Source organism: Cynoglossus semilaevis, chromosome 1 (genome assembly GCF_000523025.1).
Source record: "Cynoglossus semilaevis isolate Cse_v1.0 chromosome 1, Cse_v1.0, whole genome shotgun sequence".
NCBI classification, from domain to species: Eukaryota; Metazoa; Chordata; class Actinopteri; order Pleuronectiformes; family Cynoglossidae; genus Cynoglossus; species Cynoglossus semilaevis.
The window spans coordinates 6204061-6229500 of record NC_024307.1 but is presented as its reverse complement, the minus strand read 5'-3'; the positions used below and the strand labels follow the sequence as shown (position 1 = coordinate 6229500).

Sequence of the window (25440 nt, the reverse complement as noted above, 5' to 3'; positions counted from 1 at the left end):
GGAGGAGGAGGAGATGGTGGGGCCATTAGGAGCCATCAGAGGCAGGGCGACCTTCGTTCTCACCTTCACACTGGAGGATGCAGCAGGGGTCAAACCAGGTCGGCACCGAGTGGCACCAGGAACCAAGAGAAAGGTTCTCAGTGGTACTACATCAGACGCAACAGGTGGTTTCAACACCCATAATGCACCTGTTGACGCTTATGTCACAGGATTTAAAATAAAACAGGTGATTATCAACTGGAGGCCCGCAGACTGAATCCGGCCCGTCAAACCGTCCAATCAGGCCCACGACTGTAAATAAATCAAATCAGATCCTAATGTTAGACTAAAAAGTGATTTTTATTTCATTTTATTTGAGTGTGCTGCCCCCAAGGTGTTTGTCCAGAAATATTCTGGCCCTCTTTATACAACTAAATATAGTTGTAGTGTAACAGATTAATTTTTTTGAATATAATTTTTTTGTTTTGAAGCATTTGTCAGATTATCTTTCAATGAAAAAGTAAAGGGAGTATTTTAGTAAAATTAAGTACATTTTTTCACAGTGTCCCACTTCGACCCGGTACGAATTGACCTACGGACCGGCACCGGTCCCCGCACCAGGGGTTTGAGACCCTTGCAACACTTGATACACAGTGTCTCTACTGTGTGATGTCACAGGTGCTAAAAAGTCATGGCAGACCTCCATGTTAAAGACTTCCACACAGGTAGTAAATGCTCATGTGTGGCCTTGAGGCTACAAGTGTGATAGAGCACCACCACTGACTCCAACCACCATGTTAGATGCCCCGGGGTGTGGGTGGGTGGGGGAGACAGTCCTCTCCACTGACTCCCAAAGGAACACTCAGCTTTCAATTACCTCCAATAACAGCACTTATCAGAGTCCTCAGCTTTCCCCGGAGACTCTGGGCTTGACGCCGCCGCTCAGTGGCCCACGACAGGGGCATTCATCACGGGGAGGGGTAACAGCTGGGGCCTGAAGAAGAGGCACGCGTCAAAGCCTCCTGGGGTTAGTAGACCAGGCCGGCTTCACACGGCACATTGCAGGGTGCTGGTGGTGGGGAGAGGGAGGGGCCAAAGTAGGCGTCGCATCCTTCGCTCACATGTTTGTTAATAGATCATGTGGGTAAAAAAAATAAAAAATATGCGCGGAGCACAGTATGAAAGTAGAGCAGAAGCCATGAGCTGTGCTGCTGAGGTGGAGCAATGAGGGGCTCGTAATGTGTGCTCCGGGTCTCCTCTCCCACTGCAGTGGAGTGGGTGAGGTTTCACTGCTTGATTGTGCTCGCCCCATTAACAGGCCCACTCTTTAATGGTCCACATGTCGAAGGGGGAGGGGCAGTAAATCCTGTCCCCTGCCCTTCCTCTGCCATGGCTGGCTGTGGTGTCTCGTTTATGGGCAGTGAAGAGCGCACAAACGTGATGAAAAAGTGGCCGAGATTTACAAGGCCTTCACTGACAGCCGAGAAAATTAAACCAGAGAGCATTAAACAGGCGCCCATTACTGGACCGATCCGACACCAGTAATAACCGTCATTGTGTCCCTTCATCCCAGGGAACACGACGTGATTGCAAAAAAAAAAAAAAAAAAAGCCTGTGGTCCCACGACACACGTCAGGCGATGTCTTCATGGCAGCCAGATTACATGCTCCTGTGGCTTTGGACTGGGGGCAGATTAGGTACTCACTCAACAAAATCACTCTGTGACTGGTGCTCTATGCAAATACGACACATGCTCCACAGACCCTCCCTTTGTGGATGTTTGTACATCACACTGAAGCCACGGGCCATAAAACTGTTCACACAATCTGGTCCGAAAAATCACACAATCTGTAAACATAACTGTGGACAATAACTTTCTCTGCTCATATTCATCAGATCTCTCCTTCGTTTCTCCGCCAAAAGCCAATGGAAAAGGCTTAAAATTATAAAGTATGAATTGGAAAATCAAAAAAAGAAAAATTTTAAGATCGTTCAGCGTCTTAGGTCAAGAAGTGTTTATGATGTTTTGATTTTCATCACCACAGGGACAGTCATTCTTCACTGCTTGTTTTCACAGAAAAAATTAATAACCATTTTTTTCCTCTTTGGAAAATAAAAGCACTTAACTCCTTAATCCACACTCCACAAGGATTATGACGATGGAGGTTGCAGGGAATGGATTAAAAACTAGATTTCACATCCATCAAATGATCCAGCCCTTTTTGTATGAGCTCTTTTTTGGAACCCCACTATTTTCTTCTGTTATTTTAAGACCTCAGTTTCAGTTTTTAATCTCAGTTGCAGTGTTTAAAAGTCATTTGTTTTTTATCATTATCTCTCAGATCATTGGTTTAAAACCTCCCGGGAATCTAACAGTGGGGTTTGAATGTGAGGGAAACAAAGAGGACTTGGAAATCCAATACACGGAAAATAGGCTGTGGGCACCATCTGGTGGTCAGACCAGGTAGTTCAACTGAACACAGTGTGTATCCTTGTGTTGCTCAGGTACTTACATTCCTCCAAGCCCAGCTGGTAGGCAAAGTTCTGAAGACCTTTGACCTTCTCCATCAGGTTGGCTGTGGTCAGACTCCCCAGCTCTGGGGGTGGAACATGAAGGGTTTTTAACTACAGGTAATTAATAATAGGATTCACAGTGGACATTATTTCAGTAGACATTATTTCAAATGGTCAAGAACTGACTGGAAAGACATTATAAAAGTGAAAAAGGAAACATTTACATAGAATACAATAATCACTTTAATCTGATGTCTTCTATTAATCCCAACCCAGAGACACTAGGAAAAGTTCTTTACACACATTAGAAATTCAGCGAAACAACAAATACAAAAGATGCCATGAGACACAATAATAACACACAATACAATAAAACACCATAAATAAACAAATATTACTAACATGTCATAGTAAATATTAAACTATTAGAAAAACATTATTTAAAAAAAAAATTAAACTAGCGTTCAGGAGCAATAATTAGACTGTCTGTCCACTTATCACTGCTGTGGTGGACAGTCCATACACATGTGGTTTTCAAGCTTAAATTGCATCTCAACTCCAAAATACAATCTCAACTCCAAGCATTATGAAAATTTCCATATATATATATATATATATATCTAACTCCAGTCATCTATCGTTCTCTTCCACTAATATACAGAAAAAAGTTTGTTTTGGGGTTTGTTTTGTTTCCAAATTAAGGAATATTGGGCTGTGGATTTATCTTGATTAATCATGATAAATTGCAATTAATAATGATTAATCCAAATGAATCCACAGTTACCGTGAGATTAATTAGATTTTAGAAAACGTTTTGTTTAACAGCCCGACTTTTCACATAAACTAAAACAACCGTCAGTCCGACTGAACAGCACACAGACTCACCTTTCAACATTTCAATGTCCTCACTCTCCAGTTCAGCCATCCACTTGGGAGGGGAATTAGTGATAGGCTGTAATGTAAGAAACAGCAAAGGTCTCGCAAAAGATTTACACAGCCCATGAGAATATTTTACGATTTGCGGTGCAAATTAAAGTAAGTCCTATTAAATCAATCTCACATTTTTACAAGAGGCAGCAAATTCCGCAACCCCCGGCACTGAGGGAGAAATGACAGAATAATATAACATTAAAACAATAATAAAACGCAGTGCAGTAATAACTAATGTTGACACAAGGACAAAGAGGATGTGAACTTACACCGTTCAGGCCACAAGTCTGGTGATGCTCGGTCCAACTTCTCAAAACTCAACAGAGATGACTCGAAATCATCACCTGTCAAGAAGAAATAAAACTAATTGAAATGAGAATAATTTAAATTAATTTAAAAACAGTATTTAAAACAATGTCTCACACCTAGCAAGTAACTGTCTCTGGCAGCCCACGGGCCAAATCCAGCCCACCGTATTATCTAATTTGGCCCACAACTGGATTCCGAAACATACAATAATATAACAATAATCAAATAATAATGTAAAAATGACAAAAATGTGATTTTGTCTTTAATTTTATGAAAGTATCCAACCCCCAAGGTGTCTGTGCAGAAATGTTCTGGACCTCCAACAAATACGGTTAGTGCCACCTGATATATAGCGTGTTTATAATCTGTCCTTTGCTGTACCTTACAGCTTTTTTTAAAAAAAAAGCACTTGTGATGGTATTACAGCCTGAGTAAACAAAATAACACACTCTTTAATCAATTTAAAAGGCTGCAGAATGTTAAAAATACACTGTGTAGGATTTAGCCACATGTAGACTTGAAGTGTCATGTTGTGGTTGAATATTCCTCACGTGATAAAGAGGAAAAACAAACGAAAATACAGTCGTATTGACCATAACAGTCTCTGAAGAAAAGATTTAAAAAATAAAATAAATATTCTAGAAAAATGAAACTAGTAATGAGCCAAATCTGCCTACACAAAGAGACTATAAAATAACTTCACCTTAAACTGACCCCAGTAGATCATTAACTGTCTATTGGAGACCGGTAAAAAATAAATAAATAAAAAGAATACCAGGCGATTGAATTTTTAGTGTGTTTCCCTATAAAATGGATTTTCGGTTACACCAGAGCAGAAAAATAACACTTATAATAACGTTTTGTTCAAAACAGAACGCCAAATGGAAACTAAAGTAAAATAAGTGAACACTGACAACGCTGTGAACAAAATGTCGAACCAATAAGCAATGAAAACGATAGACAACCGCCCTGTAGCCTGAGTGGAGCAGCAGCAGCAGCAGCTGTGTTGTAGAACGGCTTATGTTTTGAGTGAACGGTTGGTTCTGGCTCTGTCTTTCTGTTGTGCTTCCCATTAGCCGACGGGAAAACCACACCAAATACAAAAAATATGGCGTAAACATTTGTGTTCCGTCGTCGGCGAAAGTGTATATTCGGATTGAAAACACTTGCTACCGATTAAGTGAGATGTATACGGTTAAATTTGCGTTTTATACACAGCGTAGTCGAGTAAGGAATTAGAATTTACCTCCATTTGGAGACGCCATCTTCAAAAGTGACACGTGACCAAAGACAACCAATCACGACGCAGTTGACGTGTGTGGGGTGTAGTTCACAAACACGCCACCAGAAAATAAACACATTCACATAACTCGACGCAAAGAATTGACAGAAAGTGCGGCATAATGTTAAAACGACGTCATAATAGTTATGAAAGAAACAATATATTATTAGAGTAATAAAATAAAACTAAAAGACAAAGACAGAATTTGACATGGGCGTATAATGAACGAAGTAAAATTAGAAATACAACAGTGTATATTATATGAACATAGCAAAGTAAACTACGCTAAAATTATGATAAACAGACTATAAAATTGATTAAATATTATTTAAATAACTAATAATTAAAAATGACTGTGAAACAACTACGTAATTATAAAAAAATAAGAGAAAGAATTGAATTCAAATTTGATTAATTTTACTAGTCATACAGATATTGGTAAAATAGAAGTTTTAAAAATTATATAAACAGTAATATTTAAGATAAGATGAAATGAAATACTACAAGAATATTTCACTTTATTGACCACACAGAAATGTACACAACCATCACTCAGTAGTGTCCAAAAACACTGCAGTACTGACAACGATAACACTGACAATCACACACACAGTAGCAGAATTCTGTGAGTTCAAGTAAAATGTTGTAACAAAACAGTTTTGTAAACTGATACTTGTTAAACAGTCACAATTCACACTTGAATGATTAATGAACCCTTTCAGGCACTTTAGCTTAATACCATCACACGTACAGTTTATCACACACTGTAAAAAGTTCTAGATGTTGCATGTTGATGTGACTTAAGGCCATTTGGTGATGTGTCCCAACATTTAAGAGTTTTATATTGCACTCATTTGAGTTCTTGACTTGTCACAATGTCAGGACACATAAATACTTGAGAAGGATCTTAATTAAATAAATGAATCTGGACCCGATGAACAGTTAGGACCATAGATCTGTGAAGGACGTAAACGTTTTTGTTTTGTTTTTTCAGAACAGTTGCTACACGTCCCATCATTTGTGTCACTGTTGTGGCCTAGAACTCCCAGGAGTCCATCCACTTCAGTCCAGCCATGCTGCTGCCTGGCTCATGTGCCAGGGGACCAGTCATACCGTAAGAGAGTGGGTGGAAAAGGTAGAAACTAAAACAAGATAGGAAAAAAGGAATTGAAGAAAGACAAAGATTAAATCAATCTCTGAAACTTAATATTGTCATTTTGTGGTACTAATGTTGACAAGAAAAAAAAGAATGGAAGAAAGACAAAGATTGAATCAATCATCAAACCTAAATATTGTCATTTTGTGGTACTAATGTTGACCGTCACAAAAACTTTAACCAAGTCAGCAACAAAAGCTGAGTTATGTTCAGTGACTAAAGCATAATAAGCACAAACAAGTCACATTAATGCAATTAAAATAATTTAAAGCAACAACACACTGCTAAATTGATGTAAATAAATTAGTTCTGAATAACAACTAAATGTACAGTTTTTAATTCCACATCAGATCTACTAACCTGTACAGAACAGTAAACAGAAGTCCCATCAGCCCAGCTCTCTGCAGCCAATCAGAATATGGTGGGCGGAGCAACAAGTCTGCACTTCTGAACAGCACATCTAAAGTGATTCCTGTGAGAAAAACCAGAATTTTCAGGAAGTCATGACTCAGAGAAAAAAAGACTTATTATTATTGGAATTATTGTCATAGATTATTTCTTACTAAAAGATGTCTGTGATTCCACACATGAAACAAGTGAAAATTTAATACATAATTCATAAAATCCTAAACTGTTTAAAAAAAAAAAAAAAAAAAACATAATCCATAAAATCCTAAACTGTTTAAAAACAAACAAACAATTAGTCCTTTACTGGTCCCACAATGGAGAAATTCAGTGATAAACATTGCAACCCACATAGGCTGCCACGTGAGGCGCTATAGAGTATGTTGTGCCTGTGGGGCTTGAACCCAGGACCTTCTGTGTGTAAGGCAGGTGCGGAGTGTATTTCCAGTGTTGTGATCATGACTTACTTTTCTAAAACTGCTTAATTATTCCAAACAAAATTTTTCATTTAACAGAATTATAATGCACACATGGTTGGGCTGGCTGAGGAGCCACAACATGTATGAATGTATGTTTAGCATTAGGCGCTAACACATACAGCTGTAGCTAAAAATGTGAAACAGTTTCATGTCGTATGGAATAATGGGAACATATGGAAAAATAGTTCCAGCCCCTGGCCTCATGTGGAACATCTGTGGTACATTTCTCTGCCCCGGCCCCTTTAATGGTCACAAACAGTTCAAACTGCACTGGTGCAGTGTGGTAGGATACCTGTTAGCATGCTGCTGAACAGCATGGCAGGGAAGTAGTGGTGATAGTAGAGGACACGGCCCATGGTGTAGAACGGTGCGTAGTGGAGCAGCCAACCCAGAAGCAGGAGTCCTCCTCCTCTCAGTAACACGTGAGCGTGTTCTGCACCACAAGGTCAATTAGATCAAATCTGTTAATCAAATGATCTCTTTACAGCTGATGGGTGATGATTTATTAAATTAAAATAACCTCCATTTTATGTTTTACCATCTTTCACCAACTACCTTTTCTTTTAGGTTCCAGAGAGAAGCCTCTCTGAAGGGCAACGGAGGCCACTGCAGACATGATGAGATACAGGCCCAGACTGGCCAGGTTCATCCACCACAGCACCTGCAGGACCACAGTTCTGTTGAAAGCCTTCTCATCAAGTCATGGGGAAAAAAGCGAAACAAATGAGAGGAGATAGAAACTCACAGGATTTCCCAGCAGATAAACTCGATACTCCGTCTCATTCACTCCTGAAAACCTCAAACCCTTAAAAAAACAGAACATTCCACATTTAATTATTTTAAAATAAATACAGTGGAACCTCAGTTTTCTAATTTAATTTGTTCCTGAAGGTGAATGGTTTTGAAAACTGAAAGAATTTTTTCCGATAGGAATCAATGTAAAATGGATAAGTCCTTTCCTGGACCCTGGATAACTGCTGATTCAAACTTTTTCAACAGTATTTTGTGTTCAAGTTCATACACGAAACTAATGAAAATAATTAGATCTAACAAAAAAAGATGAACAATAATAAATATAATAATAAAGGATAATGCTATAAATAGGAAAGGCAACATCATTCATCCTTACCAGAGCTGAGGAGTCGTGATGCATAAGTGGCCGATACAAATGGACAATATGGCTAAGCTGTACTGTAGAGACAGATCTGAAACATGAGCGCCATTCTCATGCTTTTGAATAATCTTTCTTTACTTCTGTTGCTGTTCTCACAACTTTTTTCCCGACTTTCCACTTTAACTAGCTTTTTAGTTCCCATGGCGATTTACGGAATGAAAAAAAAAAAAAAGAAATGGCTCAATGCAAGAAATACCAGTGAAATCAGACAACAGTTCTTAGCGTGTAAATCCAGAGCGCCGTCTGACGCCACACACTCAGTGATCACTTGCTGCTTGTGTGGTATTGTTGGCTTGTTTGGCAACCGAGTTATAGTACGACAATTTTTAGTTCAAAATTTTGTTCGCCAGCCGAGATTCCACTGTACTGTAATCTGACATTTGTGATTTAAATTTGATTTGTTGTGTAATAATTATATAATGTACCTGGTAGTTGATAGGCCAGTGCCAAGGTTTGGAGTTCATCTCATTATCTTTGGGTTTCAAACCACTGTTTCCCTAAAAAAAAGAGAAAAAGAGAGAAAGAAAAAGTATTTAGCCATTTTAAAAAAAACATTTTTTTTAATTAACATTAATGACATTTTTAGTGTTTCTTACTCTGATCATAACAATATGAGACTCCAGTAAGATCTCCAGGAAATGGGGCTTGAGCAACGACAGGCTGATGTTGGGTACTGCCAGGACATAACGACGGAACGGTCAGAACATTGATCAGGACATAAGGACGAGTGGAAGTCTGAAGGTTGACGTACATTTTGGATTGATGTGATCTTCAATGTTCCACTGAGAGCTGGGTGTCTCCTTCAGGTAAGGGCTACAGGTCACCTCCACCTGCTCCCAGCCCCTGAGTGGAAACACAACATGTAGGATGTGGAAATGTCTCATTACGATAAAAAAATAAAAATAAAAAAAATCAACAATTTTTTTTTACCACTTTGGTAGAGTCTTTCCAGAGGAGTAAAGCACACAGCCTGTGGCTCGGTGCAGAAAGCGGACTTTACTGCGTAGCACCTTCACCAGGTCACCCTTCTTGCCTCCACAAACCTCCAACTGCCACAGGTCATTCAAGTCTCCTGTGCCGTTCTTCACAGACAGCAGGGACGGTCACCATAAAATTATGATTGCGATGGAGAGATTTTGGGTGTTTTCCACAACAATTTCTCTACTCACCATGCCATAACCTGTAACTTGGAAATGTTTCTTGGTCAGAGGGGCTTCATGGAGGTGGCTGTGAAGGTTGCGAGTTGTTCTGAAGGAGGTTAAAAAAAAAAAAAAAAATTTTTAGAACGCAAACATGCTCTAGACTAGGGGTCAATAACAATATTGGAACAAAAATGAGATAAAAATGATTTTTTGTCTAATGAAAAGTAAATAGAGTCATAAATGGTAAGAATTACTGATAGTTATTTCAGTTTCAGTTGTTTTTGTTTTTTTTGAGTTGCTTTAATAGTGAGGACCACGCAATATTTTCTCTTTGATCCTGACAATTTTGGAGTCCAGTTGGGTTTTACAATTCAGTGGGCCAGATACGGCCTGCGGGCCACCAGTTGATAGTCCCTGCTCTAGGGCATTTACAGAGTGGGTTAGTGGTTCCTTAGTCATCTCATAAATGGGGAAATTACATTGATTTGTAATTTTATTTTAATTTATGTCAGATGCAGTTTTGTGGTAATTACGACAATTTGAATTTCAATAGAGATACATACTCTTTGTGCTCCAGTCGAATGATGTCACCGTGTCTGACCAGATCAGGAGGCCCAGACTGAGCTAAAGAATAAAACACAAACGACGCTCAAACACGACTTTCACTTTCAGGAGTTAATTCGTCCCTGAATGAACGTTCTCCACCCACATTCATTATGATCCTGTTTGTGAACACGCCACACATTGTTGTAGTCTTTATGGAGGTAGGCCGTCACCTGGAAAATTAACATCAGGTCTAGTAGGTAAAGTTAAATTAACTGGTACTAAATGATGTCTGGTACCAGTCGGACTCACCTGCTGCTGCTTGGCCCCCACTCCCTCCGGGTACAAGTGCCAGTGGGAGTGCAAATACCCTCCGGCGATTCTGAGGTTTTTCACAGTAATGGTGGAGCCATACGCCAGGTCTGAAAGAAACATAAAAAAAAACATGACTTTTTTTTTTTTTACAATATAATCTAGATTTAATTACATATGACTTTACAATACTTTACAATATAATCTAGATTTAATTACAGTGATTGGAACTCACACTCAGGCATTGAAGCGTTGTGCAGGTTGTTACCAATCAGTCGTGACTGGAAGGCAGAGCTGAAGAAACCGTCTCCAGGTCCACTGGGTAAAAAAGAAGTAAATAAATCACTGCAGTATTTGTGCCTCAACTGTCATTTCAACACCTGTCAATCAAACTGGACTCACCTTTTATTCAGCACAACAAAGTGAATGGCGAATATTGTCACATACAGAAAGAGCGGGAGAATGATGAGGCCAACGACGCGGGCCACCAGGTGTTTCGCAATATCCACCTGCAGTGAGACGATGTTGATTCAAAACAGGCGCTGAGATCATCACGGTGACCAATCAACAGTGAGTAATGGTAAGTTTTGTTTACCATTGAAAGGCTAAGGTCTCCTAGTAGTCTCCACAGGTCACTGATCGTGTTCAGACCCACAAGGAGGATGACAAACAGACCCACAAACTTGACACCCAACGCCCCCGTCAGGCTTGCTCCTGTCATTACCAGCCAGAACCACCAGGAGGCAGAAAATGACCTAAAGGAAACAGCCATATCAATATGGGATAAATAAGAGATTATGGTATTTTCCTGTTGACCAGCTGCTTATTCTATCACGTTAATTAATTATTGGTAAATGACTAAAAATTTTTTGTTACCTTTGTGTCAGGTGGTTGAACTTGACCATGCACAGCACAGCGGCCAGGATGAAGAACATGAGAATGGGGTCTAACAAGATGTACTGGGATATGGTGATGCAGCCTGTGTCTGTCAGGGGAAAAAGAAACATGTCTAAGGTACTCAATATGTGAAATATATAAAAGGATAAGAAAAATTCTGAACTATTTTGAAACAACAAACAGCAGGTCCAGAGTTTTTGTTCCTATGGCACGATATAACTCGAGTTTTGCCTGTACAAAAGTACCTATGTTGCTCACCTACACTAACACAGTGTTAACATCATAATCTAGATCGTAAAAAAAGACAGCAGAGTCTGACTTACATTTGGGAGCTAAAATGAAGGGCACAAATAAAAGAAAGTGAATGTAGCACTATCCAAAGTATGGTGTACAACTGGCAAATGTAAACAAGTGCGTCTTCTGCATAGAGCTCTCCGTCATGACACATTTGTTTTCTCCGCTTGCCATCTAGTTCCCACGCAAACTAGTTGGCGAGTTTTAACGAGGTACGTCGTAATGATGGAAAAAGACTTTTGTCAGGTCGAGGACGTGGTAAACCGAGGACGCCGTGTATTAGAATTTGTAATCTTATTATTCGTACAGAAGCTGTGGATTAATCACATTTAATCATGATTATTGCCGATCATAGTTAATCACAATTAATCATGATTAGTCACAATTCATCAATGTTCCTAGACCTTAGAAACAAAAAGGATTTTATGTTCTCTGTAGTCTGTTTATTACTGGAGCAGATGGACACATAAAAACAGGTTGTTTTTTTGTGTTTTATCTGTGACTTACCCAAATCATGCAATTATTAATACTAATGTTGCCTTGTAGAACCACTCAACTACTCACCAAATATGAGCACGGCAGCAGTGATGAGAGCTGCAGTGCTCGACTGGGACAATTCCAACACTATGAGGTAGGCAAAGATTGGCAGAAAGGATCCCAACACTGCACAAAACTGTAGAGGAAAGGAGACGGACGGACAGATGGACAGACACACTGTATGAGCAGATAAAAATCTACAGAAATAAATGCTGACTGACAGAGACGTACAGTATCTTTGAACACGAACGTCACATACCCCTCTCATCCCAACATAGTTGTGGTCTTCATATTTATCTCCTGGTTTTACAAAAGGGAAAGTTCCATCATACCCGGTCAAGTAGCCAGCCAGGCCTATGAGCATCTAGGAAAGAGCACAGGAGATCAGTCATGTAATAATTACGGATGTCCGATAATATCGGCCGACCGATTTTACGCCCCAATATTAGCATAATATGTAATATCTGTTATCGGGTTTTTTTTTCCGATAATGAAAACCTAATAACGCAATGCCTGGGTTAATCCATTTAATTAATCTCAAATTGTTGATATCTGTCTCCACATCTATTTTCCATCATGAAGGTAAAAGCCACTAGATGATAGCATTGCCCATTTAATTAATCTCATATTATGTTAATATCTGTCTCCACATCCATTTTCCATCCATTATCCACCAAACCTGCTTACACTCTTTACAGCTTCTTAGCATTTAAATAATTTGTTATTTTAAAAAAACATATAAATAATAATAAAACATAAAAAAACTCTATTCTCTCACTTTTCCAAGAGGAGGATGAACATCGAAGAAGAAGCTTCTGTTGATGTAGTAGCTTCCCATCTTTCCAAAGTGCGTTTCATCCCAGCTGGAACAGCACAGTTACACCACTGCATTAAACATCTTCACACCACAACCGCCATGAAGCTTTTGTTTTTGTTTTTACAGAAGGCTCACCACACGTGCGAAGGCTCTGACAATCTGTGGAAACGCGTGGAGAAAGACAGAGAAGCCACCACCAGCAGCAGCAGCAGTGTGGCTGGAGGGTTGTTGCTGTCGCTTCCATGACATTCCGCCAGAGTTCCGTTCGAGGACCCGGGGTCATCTTGTGTCCAGCGTCCAGGGTCTTTTGACAGAGGAGTGTTTTCTGACAAGTTCTTTCTCTTTCTTAGTGTTGACGTGTCTCCTGGTGTGTTCCATTGTTTCTTATAGTCTTCTGTTGCCATTGAGGTAAATAAAATATAATAAAATGCACAGTCTCCCCCTCCAGGACGGATAAAACATATATATGAACAGCTAGTTAACGTCTTATTACAATTACGTTAAAAACAAATCCATAAATAAGACGGTACACCTTTGCACCAGGTGTCGAGAGCCGGTGTACAACTCACCCATTCAGTATATTACTTTACGCTACATTCGTCATTCTTTCGCAAAGTTACAATGACGAGCTCAAAAATATCGCCGTACACATAAATATTACTAACTTCACTTATTCTTCCCTGCGCAATTGTAAAAAATATCGCCTTCACTTATTCTTCCCTGCGCAATTGTTTTATTCTCCTGAAATTCACGTTAGCAACCCGAGAGCTTGTTGTGGCTCCACACCATTGAACGCGTCGGTACGGTGCATTCTGGGTGGTTGTAGTTTTCTCCGGGGTCTTTCCAGCTAGATTTCTAATACCAGCTAGACACAGTTTCCCATAATTCACCTGGAAAAGCCCATACTCTTTCTGGCCAATGGTGAGGACTGTGGGAAAAACTTTCTGGAAAGGCAGAGAATCTGACGGCGTAGATTAAAATTATCGCAAGAGGGCGATGCAGCACAACAGATATTTGTTTTGGTTTTCGATATTTCTGACCGTTCCTATCTCCGTGAAAATTCCAATTTTTATTCGCGATTTTTTTTTTTTAAACCCTGGGTTATTTATGTTTGAACAATGATTGTATTTATTTGTGACAGGACTGACCCCATAAATCAAGTACGTGATTCATAAATATACAGTACAAAACAGCGTGAGTACAGATTTAAATATTTGTATTTTTCTGCTTGTCATGGTCTTTTCCTGATTACGGTTGAGAAAAATATTTGTGCCATTTTTAACACAACATATGGCTTTGGTTTATATCATAATAAATTGGAAAAAAATACGTACATAATATAATATTTTACATAAAAACAAATGTCACATAGTAATACACTAGTATATATTAGAGCTGCGTTAACTTTATTATTAAAGAAATGTAAAATGATAATATACTCCATAGATTTTCTTTTTCGCACAATTTAATTATTGAAAACGAAAGAATTGAGTCAGACTTCTTCTATGTCTTGATGTAACTCCAAGGTCATTACGAACCCATCTGTCACTCGGACTACACGTCGGTTTTACTGGAGCCGTCTCATTGAAAGTAATAGTGAAGATCCATACGAGCAAACTTATATTCAAACTGAATGGGACAATATAAAAGTGTTTAATCATAATTTATAAATCATACAATTTACAGCCTTCTTTAAACTCACACAACTGTCTAAGAAAGTCACTGCTTGGCTTAAAAAGAAAAGATTTTAAGATTTTATTTTATTAACATTAGTAATTATAAATACCATATACCACAAATAACAATATTCCAAAGCAGCAAATGTATGAATTTACACAGAGGAAAGAGTAGTTGTCAGTGGAACCAAGATATTTTAATGATTTTATTTTGACGTCCGGTAGTAATTACAGTCAAGAGGTAACTATTGACAGTTTGAACTGTAAGTTTGAAAGGTTTTGAATACTGAAACTTACCCTAGGTGTTAAGATGACTGTGTAGGTTTGGGTGATTTAATCAGACAAGTACAGTAGATAGAAAAAAAAAAACAAAGATAACATAGTACGTCATTCTACAGTAGGTTTGTAGATTATAAATACAGATTAAGGGCATAAATGATCCAACCTTTGACATCCCGAAGGGTAACGATAAGACCTTCATGTTGCTACTGAGTCCAGTCCTGCAGACCAAAGGCCAAAAATGAACGTTTCGGATACAATCGTGAGCAAATCATCAGACGGAGACGAGCGTTAGTAACAGTTAGCTGTGTATGTTTTTGCAATTCAAAAAGCATTGACTTTGTAGTGAAAAACAGGAAAACAACGTCTACGATTAGAACAGTGCTGCCACTTCCAAAAATATATTTTCATCGTCTGCTCCACAGGGCAGGGTATACACATACACACACACACACGCCTGCACATACACACATACATACATGCTCTGGTACAGTGTCAGCCACTCTCCTAAAACATTAAAGATATGCCTAAGAAACATTTTTACACAAATAGACGTATACATCTACAAAAGCTTTACTGTCAGGTCCAATGTTTGATGAGAGACAAAATGTTGGCCGTGCTATGGTGCATTTAGAGCAGGCATGGGCAAACTAAGGCCCGGGGGCCGGATACGGCCCGTTCAGCTGTTTAATCCGGCCCGCAAAACTTAATTCATCTATCTGCTTCTGACCCCTGTTCAATTTTAGGTCAATTGTGGCCCACGAGTCATAAAGTTTGCCCACGCCTGATTACAAACAACAACTGATGTACAAACAAACCTGTGATGCAGCCTTCTGTGTTTGTTTTTTTACATTGGAATGGTCTGAGTTAACGTATGGATCATACGTAGTGCATCTGAATGAGCGTTTTGTTCTGGTGGAGAAAGCCTTGTACCTCATAATGGTTTAGGTGTTAGCTTTGAACTGAGCTTAAAACCAAGGTTAAATGAGCAGCACTGCGTCGTCTCGGGCGTACATAACAAGTTAACACTGTTAAAGAAAAAAAAAACAAAAAAAACGAAGGAGAACAGTTTCAGCTTCATACGTCATCGCTCACGCTAACGTTGGCGAAATGGAGTCGTACAGACTTTTCAGTTCATTTCAAACGACATCATTTACATCTATAGTCTTTCCATGTCCAGGGTGACGACAGGCTGAAACTTTCAAAGTAAGGGTCGTGTGATGGTCTTGGTCCAGTGATTCTTCCACGTCGGCGGCCGCTGTGGGAGAAAATTCAAATTTGTGGTTGTTTATTTATTTATTTTTTAGCATCCATTGAGTCCCAGGCCACAGCTAAAACCGACCAATAAGAGAGACGATATTGCTGGAGCTCGGAACACGCTTTTTTGTCTGATCTCGTTTGACAAAAAAATAAAAACATCATCTCCCCTCGCTGCCTGTGATTCATTCATTTGTTGAGACGAATAAAAGTGGAGGAGCTGAGAAATCGATCGCGCCGTTTCTTTGCGGAGGCCTGACACGGAGGTGAAATAAATAACACAACAGGAAAAAGGAGCGACAGAGGAGAATTATATATCTGCATATCAAATTGCGCAAGGGAGGGCTGGAGGGGGTGGGGGGGGGTTACTGAGTTAGGAAATCTGTCCACAAAATCCCTTTAAGGCAAACGGATGTCTGACAAAATAATGAATCCCATGTTATACATTCACTGCACTGTTTTCCTGATCCTCCTAAAGTGTAGAAAAGCATTACGGTCTGTGATAAATGCCCAGTGTTTGTGTGTATGTGTGTGTGTGTGTGTTTGATTTGTTTGTAAATATATATATATATATGTATGAAGACTGGTAGAGAAATGAGTGGGTATGTTTCATTGTCACTGTTTAGTGCCAGGTCCTTAAAGAGAAAGGGGGAAAAAGGAAACAGGAAGAAGCCGGGCGCTCCCACAGTCTGACTTTCAGTTTGTCTCCCTGGGCCCAGACTCTGGGATGGTCGGGATGCATTTGTGCGGCTGTGCAGACGCCACGAATCCAGGCAAACAGGTGCACTTGTAGGAGCCCTCGGTGTTGGAGCACGTCCCGTTCTGACACAGCGGCACCTTGTCATTGATGTCCTCACACTCGTTAATGTCTGCGGAGAAGGAGAAGTTGTTAGTCAGCGGGGAGATTCCACAGAAGAACAGCTGCCTGCATTACATCTGCTGACTGGACTGGACTGGACTGGACTGGACTGGACTCTCTCTCTGCGTCTCTGTGTCTCTTTCTCACTTTTTCTCCAGGGATTTTTTTTAATGTATTCCTGGATATTGAAACTGTAGTTGACCTTGCCTCAAGGTTTACTGAGTAGCTGTTCTACATCATTCTATCAAATCCAATGACCTTCATGTGCAAAAAGGAGCGATAATAAAAGACAGAAAACCTTTGAAACTCACTGTAGACTTCAATTTTTCTATTCTATTCTACGTTATATAATGTGTACTGAATGGAATAGATTACATACAGAATATTCTATTTATTCCATACAGTCTATTACATTAAATTAAATTCATTTAATATGTGCAATTCAATTCAATATAATTTAATTTCATTACGTTAGTTTTGTGTGTTTTACTTATATAAAAAAAGGAAAATACATTTTGACCCCAGGTCTGTTCAGATTGTGAACATGTTTGGAAGTGCAGTGTCTTAAAGGGACATTTGACCTTTGACCCAAGAAGGTCCTTTAGATCTTTTGGGCCAAGAAACTTTTAAAAAAAAAAACAGTCTGATGACACATCAGTTTGTCAGAAACAACAACGAGGATGGGCTGCTGGGAAAGAAGTTGCCACAGAAAAGAACTGAACTGTATTACATGTTTGTGAAACACAGATGTACATTGTTGTATTTAATGGGGACATTTGAGACACTGTTCAATTCCACTTATCTTTACTTTTGTGTTACTTTGACAGTGACACAAAGAAACTGCCTTTAGTTATTCTCTGCTCTGTGTTGTTGAAGTATTGGCTGTTGCTCTAAGACCATATGGATACAATGACTGCAGCCATAATGTTCATGTGCGATTAATTCATTCAACTTTTGCTAGAATTATTATTTTGAAAATGGAGACAGGAAGTCTTGAAGACAGGTGATATGACATCAGGAAGTGTTTGAAATGTTGTGTCAAATATACACACCTTGATTTTTGTGTCTAGTTTGTCTAAACCAGACATGGACAAACTACGGCCCGGGATCTGGATGCGGCCCATTTGGCTTTTAAATCCGTCCAGATGCGGCCCATTTGGCTTTTAAATCCGGCCGCCAAACTTGTCCAAATTATTTTCTTAATTTTACCAAGTATTATTTTACTTCTGCCTTTCCGCTGCAATGCCCTCATTTCCCCCAATAGATGGCAAGACCTTTATGAATGACTTTTTTGTCAACAAGTATTATTTTACTTCTGCCTGCAATGCCCTCATTTCCCCAATAGATGGCATAAAAAGACCTTTATGAATGACTTTTTTGTCATTTGTCTTAGTTTACACCATCTATCTCAGCGGTGGCAAACTGTTCCACAAGGGGCCACTGTGGCTGCAGGTTTTGGTTCCAACCTATCCAGAGCACAGTGACTAACCAATCAGCTGTCTTGAGATTCAGATCAGTCGGTGTGCTGCTGCTTGGTTGGAACAAAAACCTTTCTGGAACAGTTTGCCACCCCTGATCTATCTGCCCCTGACCCGGCCCCCCAGGTCAAATTTTGAGACCCAATGTGGCCCGCGAGTCATAAAGTTTGCCAAAAAAAATTGATTAAATGAAATGAACTAAAGACATAAACTATTTTAACACATTGACAACAGCTGAAAACTAGAGGAAATCCAAATACAATGATGGTTTCAAACACTGCAGCTGGTACTCAGACTACTGTATACACTGATATCAGAATCAGTATTGGTACTAGTAAACTCCTAGTGGTGTGAGGACAACCCTAGTACGACATTGAGAGCCTTTTGGTTTTTATTCTGGCCCGAATCCCGGGTTTCCTTTTGGGCTAACGTTACTGTAAATGACTAGTCTCCAGTTTCTGTGGATGAAGGAGAAGCCACTGCAGAAGTACTGCAGTACTCCACCAGAGAGAAGGACTGACCTTGGAGCAGATAATCGTGTACATTATCAGAATATTGCAAACAAGTTTATTACAAGGCGTTCTCACTTTCCTACAAAGTGAACAAAATACACTTAAAAGACACAACATCTAAAGTACTGCAGTACTCTGAGCGGAGGAGATTCAAGGACTCCAGACTCTTGGCAGCGTTTGAAAACGGGATTTCAGACCAAAGGGTAACGCAGCGGTGATGGGGAGTTCACGGCTTTCATTATTTTAGTTCCAGTAAAACGTAACTTAATGCAAGCTTGTCAAATCAAATCGTCTCCTTGAGCTCGGAGTTTCCCTCACCTCCTGGACCAGGAGGTGAAGAGAGACGTCGATATTTGTAACAGCATCAGTTGGAGGAACTTCCTGGACATTGTCAACACCTGTGTGGTCTCCTTTAAATAATAACCTACCTATACAGGCCATCTTGTTCAAGTCCAGCTCGTATCCGTCAAAGCAGTCACAGGTGTAACCTTCTCGCACTCGGACGCAGCGGCCGTTTTCACACCCGTTCAGGATTCCACATTCCTCTGCCTGGAGACCTTCGAAACCTGCGTAGCGCTCTGAGAAGACAAAGATGTGCGTTAAAAAATGTTTCTTAAACCTTAAAAAACTTTAATTTTCCACTTTCCAATTTTTACTTTACTTTAATTTTCCTGTAATAAAGTATGTAAAGTAATGGCATGTCGGGAAATCTGATTTCCATTCCAAGGTGAGTCACTCAGAGGTTTTATATATTCTCACTCACATGATTTTTTTCAAGAGGTTGACAAATATATTTGTTGAATTCTTCTGGACTGAAAGGAATGTAATTTCTGTAGAAATGTAACATTCCAATTTTAAATTAAGGTATTGGAAACTGGCTCATCACTGCAACATCTGGAACCATCTGAGCTAGAAGATGTGGCTTCCAGTAAGTTTGATTTAGTGATAAAGAAGACGAACTTGCTTCTTTTTGTGTCAACGTTGAAAACTCCTGCCAAAGTAAATCAATAACAATTTCAAGCCAATCAGTCAAGCTAAGCTAGGATGCAGCCATTGGTGCATCCTAGCTTAGCTTAAAAAAAGCCCCTTTTACTTCAAAATAAAAGCCTCACTGCCACAGATTTTGAAACTGTAAAATCCAATAAAAACTGGAGTGGACACACAGGAAGTCAGATTTAATTAAATTTTTAAAATTATGCCACTGTGGGAAAAATTTACTGACCTTTCATTTTATTTCCTTTTTTGGGTAAGAATAGCCAGTTTTAAAATTTACTGTGTTAGTAGCTGCAAATGTGTCGACGTCGGGCGAAGGCTAGGCAGTAGTGATATTTACAGGAGAGATTGCGGGGGTTCTGTAAAGGTTTCGTAACCACTGCTATAAAGGAATCGTAGGAAGGTTTCTGTCCACAAACGACCCCCTATACAAAACCACAGATAATGCTACAAAATATGAAAAGAAAAATCTACTTTTAGACTGTATTTTCTCTGTCAAAAAAACATTTACCCTAGCTAACTAAGCTAACTAGAGGCTAGCTAACTACGTATATGCTAGCCTGGGGTCGCAGAGCAGCTTGATAACAAGTGTAAACTGCTAGGTCTGCACAGCTAAGGACATCAATATACCAAAGTTTTAGCTGTCACACGAGATGCGTTCAGGTACCATCGGAAACTTGAGCATCATAAAAAAAATGCTTTTTTTTAAACTTCCCTCCAATTTTCAGACCCGCCCCCTCAGCGCCCCATTGTGGCCCCTCCTGCTCAAGACACCCACCGGTCTCCACTGGTCGTGGCTGTCGTTCCCGCGGTGTTATGGGCACACGTACAGGAGGCTGTTGAACGCTGTAGTCGTTGTCGTTGAAGAGAGGAACACTTTCAGGTGTGTCATATGTCCCAGCGGGGCTGCCGTAGTTGTCCCAGTACGGGGGAAGAAAGGGCTCCTCTGGCTCGTCCACACCGTACTCATATCCGGGCCGCTCCCTCAGACTATCTGAGCCTCCTCTACTTGTAGGCAGGTTGCACATGACTGCATAGTCAACTGGATACAGCAACAACAACAACAACAACGTGTGAGTGTAAAGACATTAAAAAAAAAAGAAGGAGGTTCTGTTTTTAATAGGTGTTTTGTTTCTCACCAGTGTCTCTCCCGGGGCAGAAGGCACACTGTCCGCTCCAGGCATATCCATACAAACAGCAACACTCAGTGTATGTTGTTCTGACTCCCAGCAGAGGTTGTGCACAAACGTTGTCTTGGTCCAGACGCCGCCAGCAGATGTCCACGTGCACATCATGATCAGGCTCAACAGTTTCTAAGAGACAAAATGCAAAAAAATTAAAAAATTAAAAAATAAAATTCATCAAATGTAAAGAAAAAAAAAACAACAAAAACAGTAGAACAGGTTAAAGGCAAATTTCATATTTGAGTTTTATGCTTCAAAATCAAGTTAAATGACTCGATGTTAAAACTCTGACAGATTAATGTTACACCAATAAACTGACACTAATATTGTGTTTGGGCAGTGGAGTCCTGCTTGAATGGCCATGACAGTGCCATTAGGCCATTTGGTGGACTTAAAATAGAAAGTGCTGAAAACCTTGGCAGGATTTTTGTCAGTGCTTTCAAATGTGAGAGTCAGCGCGGCTCCGTAATGAAGACCTGCTTTTTCCCCGGCGTTAAACGTCAGGGCTTATTTATTCCAGCAGGATTTTGAGAAGGTGATCCAGTTCTTCATAAGATCGCACTGAGATTATTGTTATTTTTATAACAGCTTTTACGTTGGCCAGATTTTGCCTCACACATGTCACCTGCAAGTGGTGTCCAAAAAAAAAAAAAAAACAACACCAGGAGAACAGAGATGGAAACACAGGCTATTTTAGGAGAGCCGGTTCTTAAATCTTGGCTCACTGAAAAAAGAGCCGGCTCCTTTGGCTCCCAAGTGAGATGTCTGCTTTGTATTTTACAATAATATTTATGACCACAAATAATACTGTAAAATCTAACTAAGCTAACTAGAGGCTAGCTAACTACGTATATGCTAGCCTGGGGTCGCAGAGCAGCTTGATAACAAGTGTAAACTGCTAGGTCTGCACAGCTAAGGACATCAATATACCAAAGTTTTAGCTGTCACACGAGATGCGTTCAGGTACCATCGGAAACTTGAGCATCATAAAAAAAATGCTTTTTTTTAAACTTCCCTCCAATTTTCAGACCCGCCCCCTCAGCGCCCCATTGTGGCCCCTCCTGCTCAAGACACCCACCGGTCTCCACTGGTCGTGGCTGTCGTTCCCGCGGTGTTATGGGCACACGTACAGGAGGCTGTTGAACGCTGTAGTCGTTGTCGTTGAAGAGAGGAACACTTTCAGGTGTGTCATATGTCCCAGCGGGGCTGCCGTAGTTGTCCCAGTACGGGGGAAGAAAGGGCTCCTCTGGCTCGTCCACACCGTACTCATATCCGGGCCGCTCCCTCAGACTATCTGAGCCTCCTCTACTTGTAGGCAGGTTGCACATGACTGCATAGTCAACTGGATACAGCAACAACAACAACAACAACGTGTGAGTGTAAAGACATTAAAAAAAAAAGAAGGAGGTTCTGTTTTTAATAGGTGTTTTGTTTCTCACCAGTGTCTCTCCCGGGGCAGAAGGCACACTGTCCGCTCCAGGCATATCCATACAAACAGCAACACTCAGTGTATGTTGTTCTGACTCCCAGCAGAGGTTGTGCACAAACGTTGTCTTGGTCCAGACGCCGCCAGCAGATGTCCACGTGCACATCATGATCAGGCTCAACAGTTTCTAAGAGACAAAATGCAAAAAAATTAAAAAATTAAAAAATAAAATTCATCAAATGTAAAGAAAAAAAAAACAACAAAAACAGTAGAACAGGTTAAAGGCAAATTTCATATTTGAGTTTTATGCTTCAAAATCAAGTTAAATGACTCGATGTTAAAACTCTGACAGATTAATGTTACACCAATAAACTGACACTAATATTGTGTTTGGGCAGTGGAGTCCTGCTTGAATGGCCATGACAGTGCCATTAGGCCATTTGGTGGACTTAAAATAGAAAGTGCTGAAAACCTTGGCAGGATTTTTGTCAGTGCTTTCAAATGTGAGAGTCAGCGCGGCTCCGTAATGAAGACCTGCTTTTTCCCCGGCGTTAAACGTCAGGGCTTATTTATTCCAGCAGGATTTTGAGAAGGTGATCCAGTTCTTCATAAGATCGCACTGAGATTATTGTTATTTTTATAACAGCTTTTACGTTGGCCAGATTTTGCCTCACACATGTCACCTGCAAGTGGTGTCCAAAAAAAAAAAAAAAACAACACCAGGAGAACAGAGATGGAAACACAGGCTATTTTAGGAGAGCCGGTTCTTAAATCTTGGCTCACTGAAAAAAGAGCCGGCTCCTTTGGCTCCCAAGTGAGATGTCTGCTTTGTATTTTACAATAATATTTATGACCACAAATAATACTGTAAAATGAATTGAACAGAGAACTATAAAAATTAAATGTGTTAAATAACTTAATTAAACACAACAACTAGATATGATTATAAATGTGTTAATTAACTCAATTAAACACAACAACTAGATATGATTACATAGCTATATATATATATACAGATATTTATTAAAATATTATTAAAAACATATAAATAATATTTATAACCACAAATAATACTGTAAAATTGAACAGAGAACTACAAAAATAAAATGCATTAATTAACTAAATGAAGTTCACATCTAGATATGATATTAAACTATAGAATATTTACGTAATTAAGTTAATACAATGTACATAAAACACATATATCAACAAGTTTGTGAATCTTTACCTTTGTCTTCAGTCAATTTAATAAAAATATTTTTTTTCTTTTTAGTTTCGATCCTGTACAAATCAATCATCACCAAAATTAGGCTAGGCTAGGCTAGGCTAGGCTAATGTCTTTAGCCTTTCTTCTTCTTTGGACTTTACAGGCAAATATGAACTTTATTAGTTTCATTACTGCCACCTACTGAGTCTAATTTCGACTCATTTAAAGAGACAATCCACGTATATCAGTTTAAGGAATAATAATAACATTGTAATTCTAAATTAATCTTGTTTTAAGCCGATACAGTAACACATTCTGAACAATATTTGGCACCACATTAAATCTAAAGACTTAAAACGACCAGACCTGTTTTTTTATATTTACCTCAGCACTTTTGTTATTTATTCCCATTTATATTACATTTTCTGCGTTTGTTAACCGAATTCAAATCAACTATTTTTTCTCCATATTTCACGTTAGCAACGTTTGTGTTACTGATGACCGCGGTGTCACACCTTCACTGTTGTTCAGACCAATGCAACGCCGCCGTGTGCCGTCCAGGACTAACGGAGGACTGCAGAAGCAGTTGAAGGAGCCGGGCGTATTCACACACGCTCCGTTCTCGCAGGCATTGGCAAATTTACACTCATCATAATCTGAAAACACACATAGATGGAGAGAAACACACACACAAACACACACATGTTCATGAGTCATTAGTAATAGATCACGACTCGTGACATTTAACTACGTTCGATCGTAAATAAGATTCAAAGAGAAAGGTAACATACTGTCAGAGAGAGTCATAATGAATCGCAGTGATTTGTAGCGGAGGAGGCGTAGACCGTATATAACAAATGGACGTAGCCATTCGGATGAAGACATTCAATACTGGTATTAGAATCTGGTTTTCCACTGAGGTCACCTGCAGCCCAGTCGCTAGTGGAAGCTAACAGCTATCAGCTCATGTATTTTATGGTTTATTTTCCACTTCACGAGAACATAACTTTCACAACCGCCACCATATTTTATTGACAGCAACATGAAACACTACTACTAAGTACTAGCCTCACGTTCCCAAGACCTACTTTCGCACCAACACTTATTCATCCGTGACTTCACTTCAGACTGTACTTCGATTACAGGGTTACAGAAAAACTGCTTTGGTTTCTTACCCACACACTCCAGCCGGATGTTGTCGTAGTAGAAGCCAGAACGACAGTAGCAGGTGTAGGTGGAGAAGAGATTCGAACATTGTCCGTTCTTACAAATTTCAGAACCAAACATCTCGCACTCATTTGCATCTAAGAAGAGAGGAAAAGAAAACGCACACCTTTGAAAAAAAAAAAACAAACAACACATGGTCGCAGGCACTGCACCTTTATATCACACTGTGATCTCAGTTTGTTTGAAGGAGCTCGGATTACGAGCTACAATATTTGTACTTCATTCATCTACTGCCGCTTAATCCTTTTCAGGGTTGCTGTGGGAGCTGCAGCTGATCCCAGCAGTCACCGTCCACACTGTGGACGGTTCAAGAGTGCGTGTGGAGACAGAAGACCATTCATACTACAGTTTTATTCAGAGTGGCAAATTTACCTAATTCTGTATGTTTTTGTACTGTAGGAGAATAAAAAAAAAGTGCCTGGAGAAAAACCTAAAACACATGGGAATAACATGTAAACTTGGAATCGAACCAATGATCTTCTTTCTGTAAGGCAAAAGCACTAACCACTCTTAATCTTCTCTATTTTTTTTGAATAAAATCAAAATAAATTTGTTCCTTACACTGCAAAAAT

General features: G+C 39.6%; 3 protein-coding genes across 4 annotated transcripts in view; all 3 read right to left on the bottom strand.

Moving 5' to 3' along the window:
• The window catches only part of lin52 (lin-52 DREAM MuvB core complex component), a 10715-nt gene extending 5666 nt beyond the window's left edge, over nucleotides 1-5049 (bottom strand). Inside the window, exons 1-5 of the mRNA XM_008307083.2 lie at nucleotides 4979-5049; nucleotides 3693-3767; nucleotides 3554-3591; nucleotides 3379-3445; nucleotides 2493-2576 (exon numbers count right to left, since the gene is read on the bottom strand). Of these exons, the coding sequence (XP_008305305.1) occupies nucleotides 2493-2576; nucleotides 3379-3445; nucleotides 3554-3591; nucleotides 3693-3767; nucleotides 4979-4997 (283 nt within the window). The 5' untranslated portion in view covers nucleotides 4998-5049. The remainder of the gene's footprint in view (nucleotides 1-2492; nucleotides 2577-3378; nucleotides 3446-3553; nucleotides 3592-3692; nucleotides 3768-4978) is intronic.
• Nucleotides 5050-5496: 447 nt separating this feature from the next.
• On the bottom strand, nucleotides 5497-13434 carry pomt2 (protein-O-mannosyltransferase 2). Of its 2 annotated transcripts, XM_008307097.3 has the most exons (21): nucleotides 12906-13434; nucleotides 12732-12816; nucleotides 12213-12317; nucleotides 11981-12089; nucleotides 11102-11210; nucleotides 10821-10980; nucleotides 10628-10734; nucleotides 10461-10543; nucleotides 10226-10335; nucleotides 10080-10146; nucleotides 9934-9994; nucleotides 9398-9476; nucleotides 9159-9310; nucleotides 8980-9071; nucleotides 8825-8901; nucleotides 8654-8725; nucleotides 7800-7859; nucleotides 7610-7715; nucleotides 7347-7487; nucleotides 6531-6642; nucleotides 5497-6156 (listed from the first exon to the last, which is right to left on the bottom strand). In XM_008307097.3, exons 1-21 carry the CDS (start codon nucleotides 13172-13174, stop codon nucleotides 6051-6053), a joined length of 2262 nt encoding a protein of 753 aa, XP_008305319.1. In that variant the 5' UTR covers nucleotides 13175-13434; the 3' UTR covers nucleotides 5497-6050. The 2 variants fall into 2 exon arrangements, with proteins under 2 accessions (XP_008305319.1, XP_024917689.1); XM_025061921.1 differs by lacking the exons at nucleotides 5497-6156; nucleotides 6531-6642 and having other exon boundaries at nucleotides 7386-7515.
• Nucleotides 13435-14402: 968 nt separating this feature from the next.
• The window catches only part of LOC103376657 (latent-transforming growth factor beta-binding protein 2), a 114102-nt gene continuing 103064 nt past the window's right edge, over nucleotides 14403-25440 (bottom strand). The window contains exons 36-41 of the mRNA XM_025056850.1: nucleotides 24817-24945; nucleotides 24157-24297; nucleotides 22448-22621; nucleotides 22087-22350; nucleotides 19260-19409; nucleotides 14403-16851 (exon numbers count right to left, since the gene is read on the bottom strand). Of these exons, the coding sequence (XP_024912618.1) occupies nucleotides 16679-16851; nucleotides 19260-19409; nucleotides 22087-22350; nucleotides 22448-22621; nucleotides 24157-24297; nucleotides 24817-24945 (1031 nt within the window). The 3' untranslated portion in view covers nucleotides 14403-16678. The remainder of the gene's footprint in view (nucleotides 16852-19259; nucleotides 19410-22086; nucleotides 22351-22447; nucleotides 22622-24156; nucleotides 24298-24816; nucleotides 24946-25440) is intronic.